The sequence below is a fragment of the Carassius gibelio genome, chromosome A2 (assembly GCF_023724105.1).
Source record: "Carassius gibelio isolate Cgi1373 ecotype wild population from Czech Republic chromosome A2, carGib1.2-hapl.c, whole genome shotgun sequence".
NCBI lineage: Eukaryota > Metazoa > Chordata > Actinopteri > Cypriniformes > Cyprinidae > Carassius > Carassius gibelio.
The window spans coordinates 24,248,751-24,266,247 of NC_068372.1; the positions used below are offsets into that span (position 1 = coordinate 24,248,751).

General features: G+C 36.4%; 1 protein-coding gene and 2 long non-coding RNA genes across 4 annotated transcripts in view; 1 reads left to right on the forward strand and 2 right to left on the reverse strand.

Annotated features, from left to right (window-relative positions):
* Positions 1–13,046, reverse strand: part of LOC127934017 (UDP-glucose:glycoprotein glucosyltransferase 1-like) — a 29,130-nt gene extending 16,084 nt beyond the window's left edge. Inside the window, exons 1-20 of one of the 2 annotated variants that reach the window (XM_052531182.1) lie at positions 12,742–13,046; positions 11,763–11,910; positions 11,595–11,674; positions 11,145–11,275; positions 10,936–11,048; positions 10,249–10,423; positions 10,028–10,124; positions 9,839–9,920; positions 9,627–9,727; positions 8,975–9,074; positions 7,105–7,165; positions 6,113–6,204; positions 5,361–5,511; positions 5,151–5,270; positions 4,635–4,720; positions 4,242–4,377; positions 3,843–3,974; positions 3,447–3,611; positions 2,628–2,748; positions 1,997–2,095 (exon numbers count right to left, since the gene is read on the reverse strand). In XM_052531182.1, coding sequence (XP_052387142.1) covers positions 1,997–2,095; positions 2,628–2,748; positions 3,447–3,611; positions 3,843–3,974; positions 4,242–4,377; positions 4,635–4,720; positions 5,151–5,270; positions 5,361–5,511; positions 6,113–6,204; positions 7,105–7,165; positions 8,975–9,074; positions 9,627–9,727; positions 9,839–9,920; positions 10,028–10,124; positions 10,249–10,423; positions 10,936–11,048; positions 11,145–11,275; positions 11,595–11,674; positions 11,763–11,910; positions 12,742–12,778 — 2,227 coding nt within the window. In that variant the 5' untranslated portion in view covers positions 12,779–13,046. Of the gene's footprint in view, positions 1–1,996; positions 2,096–2,627; positions 2,749–3,446; positions 3,612–3,842; positions 3,975–4,241; positions 4,378–4,634; positions 4,721–5,150; positions 5,271–5,360; positions 5,512–6,112; positions 6,205–7,104; positions 7,166–8,974; positions 9,075–9,626; positions 9,728–9,838; positions 9,921–10,027; positions 10,125–10,248; positions 10,424–10,935; positions 11,049–11,144; positions 11,276–11,594; positions 11,675–11,762; positions 11,911–12,572; positions 12,694–12,741 lie in introns of those variants that run through there. The other variant, XM_052531189.1, reaches the window with a different exon arrangement.
* A 1,086-nt stretch (positions 13,047–14,132) lies between these two features.
* LOC127934053 (uncharacterized) lies at positions 14,133–15,197 on the reverse strand. Its single transcript, XR_008147681.1, has 3 exons — positions 14,890–15,197; positions 14,723–14,772; positions 14,133–14,637 (listed from the first exon to the last, which is right to left on the reverse strand). It is a non-coding gene; the product is annotated as an uncharacterized LOC127934053 (long non-coding RNA).
* An 8-nt stretch (positions 15,198–15,205) lies between these two features.
* LOC127934049 (uncharacterized) lies at positions 15,206–16,670 on the forward strand. Its single transcript, XR_008147680.1, has 3 exons — positions 15,206–15,434; positions 15,955–15,987; positions 16,341–16,670. It is a non-coding gene; the product is annotated as an uncharacterized LOC127934049 (long non-coding RNA).
* The last annotated feature ends 827 nt before the right edge of the window (positions 16,671–17,497 follow it).

Sequence of the window (17,497 nt, forward strand, 5' to 3'; positions counted from 1 at the left end):
CACTTGGTTTATAATGGAAGTCTAGCAATCCAGAGCATTTAAGAATATGAGGCTTATATTTTTGTTCAAGCGCTAACATCAGACGTAGCTGTAAATATGCCCTTTTGAGGTTCGAAATTTCAGATGTTGAATTATTGATGTAATTTCACGTCTATATATTGTGTCACACTTCCATCGTGCGATCCTTGTATACATCTATATGGGCAGGTTGGGCAGAGCCCCACCAAAATATTAATCCACAACATAGACCTCTATATAAACTGAAACAATAATACGTTTTAAATGTGTACAGCATTCTTCAACAAATATTTTTCAGATTTTCGATTAGTTGGCATGTCTGTTTTTTCTACTTGGAGTAGTGGATCAAATTAACATAGTATAAATCCTTTAGTTTAAATGTGCTCTCATGAATAGCCTTTATACGGTTATATTAGGTTTGTTTTATTATTATTCTAAAAATAGACATATGATCGTCTTTCCTCACCCGAATTGCTCCACAACTTGTAACATTCTAAAACATTTGGAAGTGATAAATGCTATAGTATTTATAATACAGCATTTTATGCTGTTCTCCAAGCCTGTCAATCAACATTAGCGTGCAACCCACAGGATAACGCAAGGACATCTCTGCCAACATTTTGTACGCATGTGTTCAGAGATCAGAATATAAAGTTTACAAAATGTTTTTTCATATATTAGTGCTACTACCCAGAATCTACCCCACCTAAATTTACGGTCAGGAGCTACTGATACATACATACATACCAATACTAACAGAGATCCAGAGCATCTTAACCTTTTTCCTGTTTGTACTTTCTAAACAGTGTGATAGTAAAATAGACATGAAAAGTTCATTGAACACTCCGAAATTTTCGTCCAAAATTTTTACACGTTGAAAAATAAATACACCCTAACGTTGTGTCAATCATGTTTACACACTGCCTCCGAAACTTTCGTCCGTCATAAAAAAATTCGGATCAGGTTAGATTTTCTGTGTTTTTTCGCATCCATAGCATGTATTTTGATAGGAAAGTATGGTGAATACGAAAAAACGGGAAAACGCACAAAAAAATGTTGGGCTCTTAACACTGCACATTGACCTGATAGGCTTCCATTAGAAGTGTATTCCTGTAAATGCATTCCCATTTGTGCACACAAACTGAGAGACAGAGTCAAAATGATTTACTGTGGTAATCGACAGCATGCCACAGATGTGGTACACAGAAATTACGTTTTAAATTACCCAGAATATTCCTTCAAGCAACAGATCGGCTTGTGTTAATGATGGCAATGTAGGAATTTTCTGACTATATTTGCACTCGGCCACTGTATGTTTAGATGAGATCTATGGGAAGTGGGCTGTCGGTTAAGTGAGTATAACAGCTCAATGCAATTACCAGAAGCATCCCTGGTTGACATCCCTGAAAACAGCATTCAAGAAAAACACAAATGAAGGCAGACATATATTTAATGGTACACAGTTTTTGAGGTCTAAACCAGGTGTACACTGTAATTTGTTCTGTTCTCCATGAGTGTTGCCTGTCAGATTATATCATGAGATTTGCTTAAAAAGACAAAACAGACTGTATGACATTAAATGTCTTTCATGTCAGAATGAGTGACAAAACTGATATAAGTCACCAATCCATGTCAGTCGTCTTCATTTGCATTTTACTGTTCATTCTCCAAAGCGAACTGAAGGACCTTGCCGGATTTACTAAGAGCTTGGAGTAATGCAAACCGTCTTTTGCCGTTAAAAAAAACAATGGGCTCACGCTAATTTGGACTGACTACTTCTGAAATTTGGTCTGTTTTGCCAAAAACTGCAATGTGCACCTGGTAAATAATGTCAAATGGACAGAACAACCAAAATTACATATTTAATAAAGGTCCCATAGAGTAACTCTCCATGGTACATGTTTATGTAGGCCAGAGATCAGAAGAAGGTTGGAAGAATTGAGTTTCTCAAGGAGATCAATAGCAGCAATCACCTCACCTTTCTTTGTCATGTAATTCATGCTGTTGGCCACCGCTGCGTTCTTGTCTTTGGTGTCCAGAAAGAGGAAACGTGCATATTCGTCAATAAAATGATTGTCTGGAAAAGAAAATACTTGTTTTTTTTTTGGAGGTTAGTTGATGCCAAACACTTGGCGAAGAAACTGAAAATAAGCTTGTGCTTTCTTCTCTGTTAGAGGTACATTCACATTCATAATTGAATCCAAATAAAGTCATTTGAAATGCAGCGGTTTCTGATCATCAAGTGCTAGTTGAATTCAGACTGAAATTAGACTTTCTCAGCTTCCTGAAAAACTGCAAATATGCTATTCAAAAGCTATTAAAATTCAGTTTCAAATTCCTTGCAAAAACAAAGCAGTTTATGAATATCATTGGCGCAGTCTCATTTGTACGTTTTTGTAAATAAATAGGCTATCAAGAACAAACAAGACATTGAGCACAGAATGCACAATGAGGAAGATGTCCATTCCCGAGAGCCTACATGTTGTAGATCTCAAACTAGCTGGTTTACAGGAAGAAAAGCTACTTATAATTCAAAAGAAAAGAACCGGAGAGCAGCAAAACACTGAAGCAACACAATTGTGCTATGAACCCATCAGACAAGAACTCACTGGTGGCAGAAAGGTCCAGATAATTCCTGCTGGTGCTCAGGATTCTGGAATTGATTCGTGGGACCACATTGGGCTGATTCATGATAAAATCCACCACATCATGGTCACTGTTCAGTTCACCCTGAAAAGATCATGGGAAGCATTTTAAAAGAAGACTCTGACAATAAATAACCCTAAACTATAGTTCAGATAAATTCAAAAAAGTGTGTGTGTGAGAGTTTATTTATTTTTTATATACACACACCTGCATTATCCCTGCAATATGAATATGGATTCATCTAAAGACACATCTTTTCGCCATAACCTGAACAATTAATACTAGCACTTACCTATTCTATTTAATATATATATATATATATATATATATATATATATATATATATATATATATATATATATATATATGCACTTGTATATTGTTGCTCTCTCGTTGGTCTGACAGCTTCTACTTTGTAAGTCACTTTGGATAAAAGCGCCTTCTAATTGACTAAATGTAAATGGATTCATGTAATGTATGATACTTTCCTTTTATGTATTTATGCATTTTATTTTTTGCAGAATCTTAACTGGCAGTAAATACTTAAATAATATATAATTAAAATAAAAAGTGAATCATGCAAGACTACAGAGTGCATGGCACCTTAACTACTCTGTAAACGAGTTCTGAATCTTTATAAAACTAGATTGCTTCCATTATAACTGTTATGGAAACAGAGAAATATAGCCAACTGATGATGGTTTTTAGCTTTTATTTTTGGTTAGGGGGTGCAATGATATGATGTGCAACTTTTGTTTCAGTGACAGACATGCAATTCTCACCAGGTAGACGGTGCGCTGAAAAAAACTTGTGGTTTCCAGGATCTTGTGCATGACGACTGTCTCAAGTTCATCTGGGTCTAACTGCTCACGTTGCAAAGGCATTCCATTATACAACACCACAGGCAGTGGGCCAACACCAGTCTGCTCATAATATGCCTTTCCCTCCTGCGGAGACACAAAACATGTATGACCTCAATAAGTGTTACGGTTACTGGGAGATCCAACGATCTATCAGCACAGGAACCACCTCTGGATTACAGTAACATCCTTCATCTCTAGAGTTGACCCAATCCTTATCCACTACATTCTGTCTCTTTTGGCACAAATATGACATCTGAAATGGGGTACTGCTGAAATATTCAAAGCACACACACATTAGAAAAACAAATCGCTCACTTTTCTGTTGTTGTCGTAGGCAGAGTCGGGTCCTAGGATGCTGCTGATCTCTACATAGGGATATCTCTTCTCCAACACACCCACCACATGCTCCACCTTCAGTTTGCCTCCACTGGGAACTCTGTTCAACATCTGAAAGACACGAGACGATCACGACACATCCCTGAACAGACATTCAACTCCCCTCTTCATTAAAAACTAAATGTATTTTATTTTAAAGTCTATTAGGCAAACCTATATGCCAGTGTGGCAGTAAATAATAAACTAAAGTATTACAGAAGTAACAACTGTGTAAATGTGTAATCACATAAAAATATAGCTATATAATAGTATATAAACTCATATCAGTCCACCAGTAAGTTGATGTTGTATACAGCACTGATTATGTTGTTGACTTACAGATATGATGGCATCGAAGGCCATCTGGCTGTCAACGTCATCAGCAATGTAGTTGAAAGCTCGAAGTAGAGCCACACCTGCATCTTGCATCCCATCCACCTCATCAGAATCATTCACCACAAACACCAGTCCAATCCTGCAGACAGACAGAAACATAGAAATCACCAGAGACACAATAACTCCAATAAAACAGGTTACAGAGTTGACAAACCACTTCCAAGTCTATAATTACAGAATATATATATAGAGACAATGTTTATGGGTTTGAATGCCTTTATTATATATTGAGAGACACTGAAAAAGGTTAAATGAAGGGGGTGAGAATGGTACAAGATGATGGCCAGATTTGAACAAGCTTTCAAATCTTAATGTTGGGTCTATTTTCAGACTGACCTGAGTGGGATGTTGTTGCTGTAAAACATCTCAGCCACGCTGATCAGCTCCGCCGTGTTCTCAAGAGTCGGATCCAGAATCATCACCTGTCAGAACGACACACATACTGAAATGATTTGCAGAATTTAGCTCTGTGTAGGGATGGGCAATATATCGCATGCGATTGTCACACGCATCTCGTCAGTAAAGCCGGTTCCCTGATTAGCGGTAAATCGCCATCACTTGCTTTTAAATGGAGCGGCATTTAATAGACAGAGCCGTAGATCATGTCTGACATGCTACAAGTCTAAAAAGTAATAATTCATTTATAAAAATGTAGCTAAAATAATAATATAGTATTTCATATTTATCTGTATTGCTACGCAATTTCGCGTTCATTATCGCAGAGGAATCGCCTTCAATAATGAACGCGATATTGCGTAGCTTGTCAGTGAGCGTCAGTGTGGGGGTTTACACTGTGAAATTGTTAATGTCTGATGGAAACCGTCTTATTTATAGAGCACCTGGGATACTTACCAGATTATGAAAGTTTTTCCGGATCTGTCGAATGACTCCAGGAAAGGTGGGCCGCAGCAGCTCCTGCACATTAGAGGGCCAGGAGGCATATCTGCCGTCTGTCTCCAGGTTGTTAATCCACTGGAGAAAGAGAAAAAAAGGGTCTATTCTCTATTGTCAATGCCAGAATACAGCTTTAACAAAAAACAACAACACCAGCATGTGGCTCACATTAACAGCAGGGCTGCGGATGTCCACTCCGTAGTCAGAGTCTGAGGGCTGGACATGGAGTTTGAGGATGTCGTGGATGTAGGGTGTGTCTATGTGCAGACTACGCAGACCTTCCATGACCCTTGCCTCATTCCTCAACATGTCAAAAACACTGGAAAAAAACACCCAATATATAGGGTTGCAGCATTACATTAACAAATACATCACACTTTATTAAGATACACATTACTTATATTACTGCAAGACATATAAATAACACAATATTCAAAGGTTTATGGTCCGGAAGTGTTTTTTTTTTCTTTCTTCAATTAAAGCTTTTAATCAGCAAAGGAGGCAATAAAATTGAACAAAAGTAACAGTAAAGGCACTTTTAAATTCAGTTCACCGTTTCAAATAAAGTGTTCTTTTGAACCTTGCTGAACAAAGAATCCTGAAAAAAAGTCCGCTTAAAAAAAAAACAAAAACAAAAAGACACTCACATATAAAAAATGTATTTCAAATAGAATTAATATTTCACAATATTACTGTTTTCCTGTATTTCTGAGCAAATAAAAGCCCCCTTGGGACTTGAGACTTCTTTCAAAAAAATACAAAAAAAGAAAATTGATGTGCTAAACATGTGAACAGTAGTGTATAATACAGATAAATATGAAATACTAGATTATTATTTTAGCTACATTTTTATAAATAAATTGTTAATTCTTAGACTTGTTCTAAATATAAATAATTTTTTAATATACAATATGTAATACCTGAAAATATCCTGCACATCCAGGTCAATATGGAATCCATTTATAAACAGAGCCGATTCCCCTGGCTGGAGACCTAACGTCCCTTTAAAATACTAGAGAAGAAATAAGACATTAGGTATGACATATTCACATTTAGCTTTAATATAACCTCCCAAGCCCTGTGGTTTGCTAATCCCCGGATGAAACATATGTTTCAAACAGTGTTCCTGTAGCTCAATTGGTAGAGCATTGCAAGGTTGGGGGTTCAATTCCCCGGGAACACGTGATAGGTAAAAATTGATAGCCTGAATGCTTAGGATAAAAGCGTCTGCTAAATGCATAAATTTAATTTAATTTAAAACAAAAGTTGAAAGAGATGCTCAATATGATCTATAATTCAAACAGACTCTTTTGAGCCTTAGGCCATTTACACTCTATATATCCATGCTTTTATCCGTGGCGTTCATGTTTGTTATTAGCTAAAGGCACATGCATTAGAGCTCGTTAGAGAACCTATAAGAGGCTCCATTCATCAAGTTTCCCAGCATGCAATTACAGTGAGGAATGAGGAGCAGTTCCGTTACACGTCCTCATTACAAGAGGCAAGAAGCAGTTTTAATCACAGAAAGGAAATGACCGAAACAATGAATGAAGCCACGTATAAACTGCAATTCCTTCATTCATTACCTTTTCAGCGACAAAACAAAAGTGTTTACACACGTTCCAATACAGAGGAACGTGAAGAAAACAAGCAGAGGGGTGTAGAGGAACGATTCTCCATTTCATTAAAAAAACAACACACTTTATAACTAACGTTCATTTTTTTTCATTTTAGAGAATCATTTTAAGACTTGAATTATGAGAATTATGAGGCAAAAAACAAAGACTTTATGGGCCCTTACTTGAGTCTATTATCGCAGGAGTGCAGCAAAAAACATAGGGAATAAGAATACCTGCTGACGCTACAGCTTTGAGAAAAGGACTCTGGAAAAAAGGACAATGGTAGCCCTTACCTTTTGATTTTCCTCAATCTCTTTCCGGATCTCTGAATTAACCACTGTTCTTGTTATGGACCTGAGAGGGGAAAGAGAAATGTGTGTGGTTATACTGAAAATGATTCATTAGTTCATCATGGTGATTCATTATAATGCATAGGCTACTATAATCAGCACAAAAAATGTCTGTGCTGACTGGTTTAATCAAAGCTGTTTAACTAGATAGAGAAGAGATTGCGTTCACTGATGTCATGCAAGTCTACATTCAGATATAAAAAAATAATAATAATAAAAAAAAAATTTCCTCTCTCTCTCTCTCTCTCTCAAGAGTCGATGAGTCAGAGCTGCAGTTAATTGCTTTGGGTGATACAGGACTGTGTATTATACTCCATGATGTCAAGAATCACTTTAACAAAATTCCATTTTAGTGTGGGCGGCACATTTTAAACACATTAGCTGTGGCTGCGCTGTCTGAGCCAAATAAAGCATATCATTTTCAGCATAACTGCTGACGGCTCATTTTTTCCCCCTTAAAGTGTTAATTAAACCTTAGAAGACAGTAAAAACATCCAACTCGGAATAAACTTTTTGATGATTTGAGCAGTCTGTTGCCAGGGTTTTTTTTTACAGAACAGTATATAGCAAATGCAGGAAATCACAAAGTCTCACATCATTTAAAAATAAATAAATACATCCCAACAGACTAGTAGGGTTAACTATTTAAATACTTAACTAGAGAACTACAAATTAAGTTAATTACTAATTTTAGAATAATTAAATAATGCATTATTTTTGAATTTGTTTTAAACATTGCCTTAAAAGAACACATCAAAAACTGTAAAAGCTGCTAACTTGTTGCTCTGCATCCCTTAATGCACAGCTCTTTTTTGACATCGGCTTCATTTCATCCATTGCTACAGTTATCACTGTCAATCATAGCAATGATTCATGGGACAATTTAGCGGAATCACTCACAACATTTTTTTTTTTTTTTTTTTACACCTGAAACAGTATACGTGGATGTTTGGCCCTCTTAGACGGACAAAACTTTTCTTCAAACTATGAATAAAGCATGTAGAGAATCCGAGCAAAGTGCGCTTCCCTTATAGTGCAATTGACCAAGCTTACTAACGCGTATACTGATATAATCAATAACTAACTACACAATGAATATCTTATTTACACCATGAATGCTTTCTTTTTATCTCGTAATAATAGAAACATATGTGACTGTGTAGAACTCCGTAAACTTGCGAAAACAAAAATGAGTTCAGAGCGGATTCTGACTAACCTAAAATAAACACCTCTGATTAGCAACTGCTTTTAAAAGAGATCCCTGTGATTGGCTACAATACTCAATGCTGCAAAAACACGTTGTAAATAGTAACTTATTGTTTTGAAATTTGAAACTAGAGCGCGCACACAAAAACACACGAGAGAGTTTGAATGCCGTTGATTTCGACCGGGTACAGAATTGGTTTGGTACTGTGAAAAAACAACCACACACGCAATCATGAAAAAAATAATAATAATTATCATCGAATCTACACAAATTGTGACCTATTTTGATCTCAAAAAGGTGAATTTTCACCAAAAGGTGAGGAGTTTGCATCTATGATATACAAGTTATGCCACACCTGGTTAGGAAACAGTGTTTCCAGCATCAGTTGCTGATCAATCAAATCAATTTACAGCCTTAGTTAAAAGTGAAATACTGTGCAAAGCATTGGAATCTCAGCCAATCAGAATATACTCAATGTTCAAGATACAGCTAGGTGGAGTAGGATTTCAGACCAATGATATTTCAAAATAAGAAAACTAACAATTTTGCTTGCTTTTCCATGTCTGGTTAGGACTCAGTGTTTATAATGAACAGGTGGTTATTTACCTGGCTTTTGTGGGGAAGTTCTGGCTCAAATCCCTCATGACATTGAGAGCGTCCACAGAGGGAGCTGCCAGGATACGGGCGGCAGTCTGAAAGCTGAGATCTTTAGGAGAAGGATAAAGAACATGTTATTCAAACTTGTATTTCTGTCTAATCTTATTTGAAAAAGCCATGACCTGTATTTGACAAGCCAATGTCTCAGATTCTACATATAATGAATTTGATGTGCCAAAGCACTTTCCAGTAATGCTGGGAATAGTGCATTTAACTCTGTGTGTGTTGGCTCAAAGGTTTTGCTAAATGTGGCTAGTCTCTGATGAGTTTACCTTGATAGAGCAGTAATGAGCTCTGGGCTAGAGGGAGCTGTGTGTGACAACTGCACAAGGCCAGGAGAACCACAGCTAATTAACAATGTGAAAATGTTCCATTTGCATACCGTCTGAATGATTATTGAGTTACCCAACTGCTCCTTTAGTCACAGGTTAAATAATAATTGAGTTTGAAAGGCCTTGAAGTAGTGACATTAAAATAAGTTTGCCAAAATATGCGTTTAAACAATGGTACAAGAGGCTCCGCTACCTTAAACATGGTAAAAACACTGTAGCACGCATATCTTGTATCATTCTGCATCAAAATAACATTCACAAACACTCGCCTTGCATCTGCCAGACTTTAAGTGGGGCCATCTCATTGGTGCTCTCAATCAAATGCTTCCGGAGTTCCTTCAGCTGCTCCTTAAGTTCAGGATAATTGGTCCTGACAAATACAACATGTGCTATTAAGACACACTGTTATGTCATTTCAAACATAGGGATGCATTTTAGTCAACGGGGAACAATCTTTAATGTGTATAGAGTTTTAAATTACTTGAGTTTGCCAAACAGAAAGCCCTGGACTTCATCCACAGGATCGTTTTCACCTATTACAGTGGCATTCACATCAGCTCCAGCTGTGAAAAGTGGAGAAAAGATAAATGAGTTTGCTAATAAGACAATATTCTGTATTTAAAACTTTCTTTCAAATCCACAATACGAAGACTTTTGGCCGCTATCGTACCTTGAACTTGTGTGTCATCCTTGGCTTTGTACTCTTGGTTTTTGATGGCCAGTTCCACTCCATATCCAGACAGGAGCACTTTACCCTTGCTGGGGTTCTGCATGGGTGACAGAAAATATGGAAGGCTTATTCATCTTAAATGAATTAAACCCCTTTAAATGTATTTAATGTATTTATTTAAACCCCCTTATCATTAAAATACTAAGAGTTTTAATTCTCACAGATAGAAAGTGACGTAAAACGTAAGTGATCAGGCCCTTGTTGGCTTTGGCCAGCATCAGCTGATGGAATCTGGAGAATTCTGTGGTGCCCAGCTCAGCATAAAGAATCACAATGGGTGCATCAGGATTGGCTGAGGGGAATTTGTGATCACCTTTGAACAGGTGTGGCTTGGGCCTAAAAAAAAAAAAAAAAATGTTACACACACATAAATACATATATGTTTATATATATATATATATATATATATATATATATATATATATATATATATATATATATATAAAATATTATATTAAAAAAGTTTTGGTTGTGTTTAGGTTAGTTGACGCTGAACAATGTCAATACATTCATTTAAAAGTATTTATATATATGAAAGTGTAGGTTTTAGGTGTTTTAGTGTACTTTTTACCCTCAATATTTAAATAGCCCAGACATGAGACAAATTAATTTATAAAAGTAAAAATCTATTACGTAGTCTCTAATTAAACCATGAAAACTTCAAGCACAATAAATATAATACAATTTGAAAAAGGCTTTTTATGTAGATGTGCGTCTAACTGTTAGACATGAAAAATTCTAAATATAGTTATAAGGGGATATGGGACCATTGAGGATATGTAAATATATTACAAAAATAGTGGGTAATGTTAGATGGGGGGGTCACAGCAGGTCTTGCTGTTACTCACCGTTCTAAGGCGTTATCCAGCATGACTTTAAGTCTTTCTGTATCACAAGATGTCTGTCCATGTACATTGAAGAATGCTTTACAGCCAGGTGGAGGAGGCTCATTAGATGCAATCTACATAAACAAACAGTCCAACAAACGATGTCAAATATGTTTTCTTCAGAATCAATATGAGTTTACATTAAACAGCTGTTTAGAGTCCTTACTCACCTGCTGGAAGGAATGGACGGTGGCTGAGTAGGCCCTCAAAGATAGGGCGAACTTCAGCAGGTTTAGCTGCACTGGGCTCAGCAGCGCACTGGCTCTCTTCAGGATCAGATCATAGTAAGCCCGATCCGTGTCTGAAATATGGACAGCAATTTGGTAATCGGATTGGCCAAGAGCATGTCAAGAGCATCGACACCATGATGGTACTTTCGGAAATATTTTTATTGACCGCAAGTAACTTGGCATTAATTTGTTTGCATAGCATACTGCAGCATATAATTATAAACATTTTTAATACATGACATTTAGCACATCAGCCCTGTTGCACAATGCATCATTTGAATACAAGATTTCAAAGAGTCACAGCCTCATGAAAAAATAGACAAACAGGTTGACAAGCCTCAGCATGTCTTACAAATGAAAGTAAGAGACAGGATTCATAGCAAATATTACCATCATGATCCTTTTCAATATTTTGAGTGGCTTCCACAAAGTCCCAGAACTTGTCTTGACTCTCTTCAGCAAGGTACTCACTGTAGAATATAAAGGCATCTTTTATTATTAGTAAACTGTAGCATAAAACAATTAACTATGTTGTCACCATTGTGTGTTCAAGCTAACCTGGCCTCTAGCAGAAGAGGTGTTGAGGGCCATTTAGTGGTCAGTGTTGTTGTGACAGCTTTCGAGTCCCCACTGACAGAGTGGACAGAGTGGACAGAGCACAGAGCCAGCAGTGCAGCACACAACATCCGCATTTTCCCACAAAAGCCTGAGAAAATGAAAGCGATTCGCCTGTTTGAGGAGGGGACTAAATGGTCATGCTACACCACTAATGTTTCAAATGCGTAAGCGGTTGAACCATAGCTATGCATAGATTAAACGATTCAAAAAGAAAGTGAAACAAACGTTCAAACTGTCCACTTGTAACTACGTTGAACACATCAAATTAGAAAAAAAAAATGACATAAAATTCTTGCAAAGACTAATCACAAAACGCGTAAATATATACCACATAGGTAAACAGACAAAGCCTCCATATGTTTGTGCATTGTTTGTATTTCACTTCATTTGACAGCGCGACCTGACTCTCAGCCAATCAGAGCACTCAACGTGGACATAGTGATTAGCCTCATCCAATCAACGTTCTTATCGAGCAGGAGTTCCGGGCTCTTGTTAACTTCCTGCATTAACAACTTCTTTCAAAGCATATTTTACGCGGATTAATGAAATAATTATGCCATCTAACTGGCACACTGGTCAAATGTAAACGCATTAAGGAAAACAAAATAGCATAAATATAATCATAATTCAAAGGATTGCAATTCGATTATGTGAGGGTTATGTGAATGTAATGCGACGGAATTCACATATTCTTGGAACATAACCAGAAAATAATCTAAAAAGAAGAATTCAACGTTTAAATGAGCTCACTTATCTATGTAGCGCAATGGTAGTCCTTATAACTGTGCAAGGATGACTAATCACATACATTTGCTTCGACCCAATTGCAAAATCCATTAAGCGGCGTATTCACACACACTATCATTGCAATAAAAGCAATGCGACAGAATAATGCTAAGAATAAAGTGAGCAATCATACCAGCACCGGCTTCTGGATCTGCTTCGTGAGTTGCCATGTTTGGACGGTATGAGCGAGCGGTCCGTCTCACAGTTCATGTGTAGGATCTGCTCTTTGTGCCTTTCCAGAAATATGGCTTTAAGTACACGCAAAATCATATACAATATTATATGTACCACAGTAGCTGCAGTATGAATGACATATATACGATATTGGTTAAGAAATATCAATAATTTGATTAAAGACAACAACATAATGCAATGTTTTTACTGGCCATATGTTAGACAGCTAATTAGTCATAAGAGCCATTTTGGCTCAAGAAGAGCGCACAAGAGCCTTTGACTCAGATTTTAAAGGGTTAGAATGGAAACTGGATTTGTACGGATAATGCGTGAAAATAATGACAAAAGATGTGATTGCAAGATCTTTCCGTTTTATATTTTTATTGCGCTACTGTGTACGATGCCTGTTTTATTCCCGTGTCTATTTATTTATTTATTTATTTATTTTTAAAAGCCTGGCTACTTTAGTGTAATATTGTATTATACCGACAGAAATACATTTCTGTATAAGCCATATGGTATTTATTGTCTTTGGGTAGATATGAATACTCAAACAGTAGCACACCATGTTTAAATTGTATACAAATATAAAAATATACAAAAATAAATATATAAAAAAAGTATATATATATATATATATATATATATATATATATATATATATATATATATATATATATACTTTTTTTTAGCCTATGCTTTTATTTTGAATTGTACTGTATTTATTAACTGTTTCTACTGAACACATTGTATGGTAAAACGGACAGTAAAGTTACACTGTTCATTTTAAAACTGAAAAGAACCCCAATTTAATTTGTGTCATTAATAGACAGTTCATTCCATCAAATTACTAAACCAGGATCTGTCTCATTAACTTAAACAGCCTACACCTAAATGACAAGCAGTGTCCTAACTGTCCCATGGGACTACGAGTCTAAAAATAGGGGTTGAATGAATTGGTTCTACTATAATTGTCCCCTTTAATTTCCCATGGGCTTAGTGAACATGACACATTTAAACCAGTACAATAAAGAGAAGGAACAATTCAAACAATGCTTAATATTTAATGGATTTTGAAACTTCATTTAAAAAAGAAAAGGTTTTATGTTTTCAATACACACAGTTGCAACCTTTTTCAAATTGACATGTCTGCTAATATACACAAGTCACTCGTTATATGAATATTTGATTCTCAATCATCTTGTGAGAAGAAATAACCATTTTGGCTTTAATGTGATTTCCTTTAATGTGATATTTATAAAGTATTTTAAGATACCCTGATTACCTTGCATTACAGATTATGCTTTCAGGCTGTTAGCAAAAAAAAAAAAAAAAAAAAACCTATTTTCAGTTGGGAAGATTTTTTATTATTATTACAAGAATTCTGCTACATCAAACAAAAGAATAATTGCACCGCATCATGAGCCATGGCTGCCAAGCCTAGGCTAGTCTCATTTTATTATTTGCCTGTTTCTACTCAGCATGAGAATAAAACCGCCTGCAGGGATGTTCTGATACTGCTAAACAGTTCAATTCCACTGCTTGGTCAAATGTGAAATGCTTGCCCCGTTTATCAATATCGGACATGATTGGACACTCTGGATCTGTTTGGCTTTTGCTACCCAAGTTCAAACTGACAAGGGCACGCTTGATGTTTCAGTTGGATATTTATACATGCTTCTATTGGCCTTTCTTGTGGTATAGAGCCACACAACCTGTGATGGTGTAGCAGAAATTGCAGGCTCCAGCATCAAATTAAACGGTAGATCAAGTGTGACAGGTCGAAGTGTGCTTCTGAGGGGACAGGGAGCCCTGGGTGCTGTATGGGGTCAAGGTGGCTCCATTATGCATTAGCCTGTGGATAGAAAAGAGAAAAGTATAGTGCAAAGCAGCTCTCCTCTTGCCGCATTGGCTGTTAACCTTTCCGCTGGAGCACCTACCTTTTATATCCGAGAGGGGTTGTAAAGCCAGCAGCCTGCTGCGAAGGGCTCTGCTCATAAAAATAAATTACCCTGATTAGGAGGCGATTTGCAGAAGTCCTTCAAAACCAACAATGACAGGAAATGGCAGAACGACACAGAACTGAGTTTCACGAGTTCACACTTACATATAATTAGCTGAAGTATTATAATGCATATTTGGCTTGCTTTCCTGGGAAGGGGCTCTGAGCTCAGGAATGGCCCGAACCTAGAGTACCCCCCGTATATGTAAAAGTGTAAAATGAACTCTAGTGGAGGAGATGGGGTGGAGGGGGGATGCTGATAAACCGTCAATGGAGACAGGTAGGCTAATTCAGCTGTATTTATACCCTAAGGTTGATTATCTTAAGTGGCTCCACCTGTGCTAATTAGGCTAAGTATCTGACGTGCTCCTCCCGAACCTTGTTATGAAACTGCATTTAATATTCTGTACCACTGTAAAATTTCAGAGAACGATCCAGAAAATTGGCATAAATTCCTCAAGAAGTGCTGTGAGGAAACACTCAAGAAGCAGTTTTCGAGAGGAAAAACAATCACGTTTCCAAGACCCAAGAAAGCTTTTCAAGGATGTGACATCATGTTTCCATGGCAGTGACTTACATTTCCCAGTGCTAAATTATACATCTCACCTTTAAAAGCCATGGACCACACACACAAAAGGTGAAATGGTCACGTAAGTTCCACATTATCCCCTTTGTTCATTCAAATCAGCCACAAGCTATGAAGCGAAAAGCACTTGTAGCATAAATCACAGCGCCAATTGATGACTAATGATAGATCAGTGCCACTGAAACCTAGTTTACTGTGACGAGCTTTGTATCAAAGCCCTTTGAGGTGAATTTTGTGATTACGATTTGAGTTCGATATGCTCTATCTCTATCGGGAGCAGTTGAATGATCTTAATGACACCACACAATAAAGGATTATTATTAATTTTTTTTACATTTAATAATAATTATTAAAATGTAACTAAAATTAAAAAGAAAAATCTTAAAATAAAATCTAATTCAAAAAGTTAACAAAAATTATAATGGTATATGATACCAAAATAACAATGCAACAATATGGGTTTTTAAATAGTTTTTGGTAAAAAAAAAAGGATAGTTAATTGCAATATAAATGAAATAATCAAAGTCTGAAACTATAATGGATTTCACTGATTTTCATAATAAGTGACATAATGTTTTCCACAGAAGAAAGAAAGTAAAGTTTGGACCAAGGTGCAGGTAAGTAAATTTAATTTAAGTAAATTAAGTAAGTAAACATTTAAGTAAACATTTTTATTTTCTAAAGCATTTTTTCATATTTTCATAAATGTGTATTTATAGGCCTTTTTCATTAATTAAAAATTATATATAGGTTTTTTTTTTGTTTTTGTTCAAATGAATTCAAAATGCTGCTGAGGCCAAAGGTTAATCTTAGAGCTCGAAACAACAGTATTTTGTAGCCCTTCGTCATATAGGTTCAATACTTTTTTGTGCAGAGCTATAGAAATTCTCCTAATTCTTCGCCAAGCCACTTCATCTTCTCTCTATATACTGTATTTGTCATACTGGGAATTCTTATTATATCCTGGCAGAACAATGGCCCGGGTGCAAGTGATTCTCGGTGTGGCTCTTGTCCAAGAGACACAGCGTGGCAATTCATTACCCCTGAAGAACTCAGAGGAGCCGGAGTGATTACCCTCATCCATTTCAGACAATAATGGCTGCTGATACGCGGCTTCTCTGCCGTTCAATTCAACAGGACAAAGAAGCGTGTCTTGATATCCGTGCCAGGAGGTATTTTGTAATTACCAGGGAGAGCGCTCTCGTCTGAGTCAGCCGCTTCTGTAGCATAGTCTGAGCTTCAGTGGGTGATGTCTGCTGTGGTGTGTGTGTGTGTGTGTGTTTGTGGTGTAATGCTGTCTCTCACAGCAGCGCTGGTTGCTGTGTGTGTAGGGGTGGGGGGGGGGGGGTATGGGGGGGGGGCATAGGGTCATTCCTGCTGTCCCTTTTCACGTATTCATCATTTTTTATTTAATATATCGAACTGTCAAACTGTTCCATTCAAAAGTTTGGGTTCAGTATGTTATATGTTCCATTCAAAAGTTTGGGTTATAAAACATACTGAACCCAAACTTTTGAATGGAACATATTTATAAATGTAGTTTGAATAAACGTTGCAAATGGCAATTAATTAGAAAAAAAAAATCTAATGTATATTTATTTTATACACACATATATTTTTTTCTTTTCTTTACAATTTTTTTTTAACATTTTGAATAATTAAAAAGGTTTTTAATGTGTCCCCAGGGAGTGTACATTTTTTGTTCATTTAACTCTATATGAAAAATTAAATTCTGGAAACATAGTAAAGCATAATAAACATTCTCAGGAAAACTCAAGTTATAAATAGTTTCAACTTGTACTTTGCCCGGCACTTTACCTGCGGTGGTTCCACATAACAAGTAACTGGGGTGTTTCCAAGATGAACGGACTTTGACATACTGTGCCTTTGCATACACACTGCTGGTAAGGAATTCTTTTGACATTTAATATTTAAGTGTAATGGTAGGCTACTTCAGAAACTTGATAGTCATTTATTTTACACCTTTATTAATGCTGCTCACACAACCTCAAGGTTTCCTCTGAAATGCTATTACTTACTATTAAAACCTTTCCATTCATTTTTACAAACTGACTGAAGAGTCAAACTTGATGTCTGTATTAATCAATGCCCTTAGACATTAAAATA